Source organism: Gekko japonicus, unplaced genomic scaffold (genome assembly GCF_001447785.1).
Source record: "Gekko japonicus isolate JY-2015 unplaced genomic scaffold, Gekko_japonicus_V1.1 scaffold467, whole genome shotgun sequence".
NCBI lineage: Eukaryota > Metazoa > Chordata > Lepidosauria > Squamata > Gekkonidae > Gekko > Gekko japonicus.
Genome location: NW_015169787.1, coordinates 153077 through 157208, shown reverse-complemented (window position 1 = coordinate 157208; position 4132 = coordinate 153077). Strand labels below are relative to the sequence as shown.

General features: G+C 50.7%; 1 protein-coding gene across 2 annotated transcripts in view; it reads right to left on the bottom strand.

Annotated features, from left to right (window-relative positions):
* LHX9 (LIM homeobox 9) overlaps positions 1-1169 on the bottom strand; it is a 22020-nt gene extending 20851 nt beyond the window's left edge. For both annotated transcript variants that reach the window (XM_015416953.1, XM_015416954.1), the window contains exon 1: positions 970-1169. In XM_015416953.1, coding sequence (XP_015272439.1) covers positions 970-1169 — 200 coding nt within the window. The remainder of the gene's footprint in view (positions 1-969) is intronic.
* Positions 1170-4132: the final 2963 nt, after the last annotated feature.

The following is a 4132-nucleotide window of genomic DNA, read 5'->3' as shown; positions in this document are numbered from 1 at the left end:
TGCACCTTTTCCCCTGCTGCCCCTGGGTGGGCAACCAAGCCCCAGCCGGCCGGCCTATAGGCAAGTCGGTGCCTCTGCCCCATGTAGATGGTCCCAAAAGACCGGCCTCTGTGAAAGGAGTGCTTTGGAAGCGCCGCCCCAACTTTCCGAGGCCTGGCTCGCGTGCCTGACTGGCAGCACTCAAGAGGCGATTTGCACGCGGGTGTCAAGCCCTGTAAACCAGGCAACTAGGACTTCCCTTGGAATCTACCAAGCTTTTCGACCCCTTCGGCTGCCACTGCCAGTCAGCACAGATTCACTTTGGCTACGGGTCAAAGGAGGCGCCAGGCTCCTGTTAAAACCACAGAGGGATTTTTTTCCCCTGTGGGACCTCAGACAGAGCCAGTGGTTCACACTTGCACAACTGAGAGTGATTTCCCTACACTCGCGTAATGTGAATTGGGCTGGCGGCTGAATGCAGAAGTGTTTCCGTTGCCTTTGCGGCTGCTTGACAGTGAAAGTCCACCTGCCATGATGCACATCTGGCGGGTTCATACGTGCAAATCCTACTGGCTTTCCACTCGTGGAAGGATTAGCCTGCAAGCAGCCCCCGGCTGATTGATTTCTCACATTTCTAGGATGCTGTTCTGCTATGGAGCTCAGGGCGGTGCACCAAGGGTTTGCAAGACTAGACAGCGGCTGGAACCCGATCGGTTGCTGCCTTTCTTGCCTCTCAACCCGACCCTGGTGGGTCATCATTGCAGTGTACAGCACAGGTGCCCGTCTGACCCGGTCAAGATACCCAGTGATCACGAGCACGTGTGAATCAGCACCTGCTCAGGAGCTCCCCAATAGCTTCGAAATTCTGGGACCTCAGGGGAGGCTTTCCGTTTGCAAAGAGGATTTTACCTTCGTCCGGGGGGGGGGTGTTATCTCCCCTCCCCCTCAAAGGAAACCGGGAATCCCTCCCCACCCCAGGGGCGCCTGTACCTGTAATAGTCCTCCTTGCAGTAAATGCTGCCGTCCTTGGCGAAGCACGTGAGTTCTGACTCCAGAGCCAGTTTACATTCACAGCACTTAAGACACCGGAGGTGCCACTGCTTGTCCACAGCCAGCAGGTAGTATCTGTCCGAGATCTTGCCTCCGCACCCAGCGCACAAGGCAGGCTTCTCCGGGCTCAGGGGGGGCATGTTCTGAAAACCAATCGAGAGGGGGAAATCAGGAAAGAAACCCTCTCGCGAATATCAAAACAAAGACATGTGCAAGGCAGACAATGCAGAGGGGGGCTGGGGGGCTGGAAGGCGTCCAGGGATGGTAGAAAGCCTCCATCTTTGGGGGTCCCAGGGAACTTTATCGGTGTGGGTCTTTCCTGGCACCGACTCCTGAGTTTCTTCTCCCCCCTCCTCCACCCCCATCAAGCCTTGAAACTTCATTGCAGCAGCCACAGGGGGGTGGGGACGAATTTGGTGCGAGAGATTTGTTTTGAAAGACTAAAGGAAAGCGACTCACACTTTGGACTTTCTGCGGGATTTGAAATGCTGGGGAACTAGGGATATTTTTCCCCCTCCCAAGGCTCGACTCTTTTTGCGATTGTCTTGCAAAAAGAGACATTCCCAGTCTTTGTCAGTTTCCTGCTCTGGGCGAAACATTCTCAAACTTGCAGCCTGCAAAGAGACTTCTTTTCCAGACCCAGCCGTAGGCGGGGAACCCAAAGGGTTTGCGGGGCTTCGACTGCTCTCAAGAGGCCCATCCGAATCCGTTTCTAATTTTAAGACGTGAACCCCACGAATTTTGGTCGAGCTGAGGGCCCGGGAAGCGGCTTTCCAACCGGGAGCCGGCAGTCCCGGAAGCGGGAGAGCATCTTCCTTCTGCAGAGCAGTGAACTTCGGTGACCCAAGACAGAGGAGGAACTTTCCAAAACTACATCCTCACCCCCAGCATGACAGGGCTGTCGCGGGGCTGCAGTGCATTGAACTCGGCAGGAAGCGCCACTGGACTCGCGGGGATTTACTGCCGAGTAAACTCGCGCAGGATCAGACTGCAACCCAAAGTCCTCGACACAACACAGCCCGATTCGTGGGCGTTTACGCTTTATTGTTACCCTGGGTCTGGCGTCCGTGATTTGGACCGCACTGCAAATGTGCCCTGTCAGATCCTTGAAAGGCTGGGAAGTGTGACTTTTGTAGAGTCTGGTTAACTTAAAATGTCATTTCGCTGCCCTTTTATTTATATATATATCACGGCCTTTAAAGCTCCCTGTCGCCCGGGTTTTTCATCTGCAATTCCATTAACGAGGAAGGAGGAAAAGCTCCCCCCCCCTTCCAGGTCCACAACGGCCTCTTAAAATACGGTTTGGGTTTTTTTTTAAGTTTGTTATTTGAAAAATCTAGAGAGGTGGGAGAGGAGAGAAAACTACCTGTGTTAGAAAGCGCCTGTAAACGCCTGGCTGGTTCAAAAAAAGATACGAAACAATAAACTTCCAGTAGCCAGACACAGATCAGAGGAGTGTTTTCCTTCTTTCTCCGGGGCTTCCGCTCCCCGGCTCCCCGCCGCAACGGAGGGGAGCAAGTGTGCGGGTCCGGCGAATCCCTGCCTAATGAACTTGGTCGCTGCTGGGCGGAGGAGGGGAGACGCCAGTTCAAAGAGGTGAAGCTGAACTTTCTCCAGGCCTTTTCTGGGGACTGGCTTTGCTTGGGGAAGTTCTGGGATTTAAGGGGAGGCGGAGACTTTCTTTCTTTCTTTCTTTCTTTCTTTCTTTCTTTCTTTCTTTCTTTCTCTGAAAGGGACCACATAGTTCTCTGTGTCTCTTTATCTAGAGAATACTAAATATGATTCCACTTCAAATCCCTAGGTATTGAAACCATTCCCGGAGGTGCAGGAAAAGATAAAAATGTTAAATTAAATTTTTATTTCCCCTGCTCTTGAATTCTGTCTTTTACTATTTTTCTCAAAAAAGATTCCCCCCCCGACCTCCCGTTGTGGTTAGCATTTGCAAATCCAGTGTATAAAGTACTGGAAAGGGAAATATTTTAAAGGGTTGGAGCTGGAATTAATTATCTGCATTCAAACCAATTCCCCCCAATTAATGCTTTGTTTTTTAGAAAACAGAGACCTTTCCCCTTAGTATTTATTTTTATTGATAACAATATGGACTTTAAAAACAAACCTCTTTGGGAAAGATGCTTATATGGAAGCTATTGCTTTCTGGATCGCAGTATCCGACCCTTCCCTGGCCACGCTGGGTCTGGGATGCAGATGCGTCGTAAAAAGTAAAGGGTAAACAAACAGGTAAAATAAGGCCAGTGCGCAAATTACTCCTATCCGGAGAGGGATCCTTTCCCTAAAGCAAGTCTTGCTCAATTCTGATTCTAAACAGCTTCCCAAGATCCGAATCATTCTAGTTCTCTTTCCGCAGATTTGCGTGGAAGTAAGTAAGTCACGCTGTCTTGCTAGGGCTTGGGCCCTGGTAATCATTTGGGGATTGCCGCCCTATCGGAGAGTCGGCGACCTAGACTCTCCCCCTCCACCACCCATGGCTCCAGCCGGAAATGTTATTCAAGCTAAGTGCTCATAAACTTACGTCCAAGTAGACATGTGTTATTAGAATCCGGCCTGGAGTGTGTTTTGGAGGGAGAATTTTAAAACCCCGAGGGCATAACACGGCCACCCTTGACCATTTTATCGTCCCGCTGCTAGAAATCAGGGGGAATTGTACCTCGATATTAAGCATATTTACTTGGAAGTAGGTGTCACTGAATTCAACGCGGCCCTCTTTAAAAAAAACAAACAACTTTAATTTAGAAGTGCTTAACGGTGGCTGGATCCTGCTCTTGGTTTTGGTCATATCTGAACAAAACATGAATGACAAGCTCGGTTGCATCTTGTACACACTTACACTTAGCTAGGAGTCAGTCCCACTGCATTGAGTGAGACACGCTTGTGAGTAAACATTCTGCCAATCATTATTATTATTTTAGTTTGGTTTTTTAAAAGATGGAGAAGGTCTTGAATTTGGAGTGGGGCAAGATGGTCCCGTCCCGTCCCCCCAAACCCGGGAACGACTCAATGAAACTTGCGCAGAGTTGCGTTCAATTCCCCTGTCCCCAACCCGGGGCTGGCTGGCTGGCGCTCCCTCCCCTCCCCTCCCCTCCCC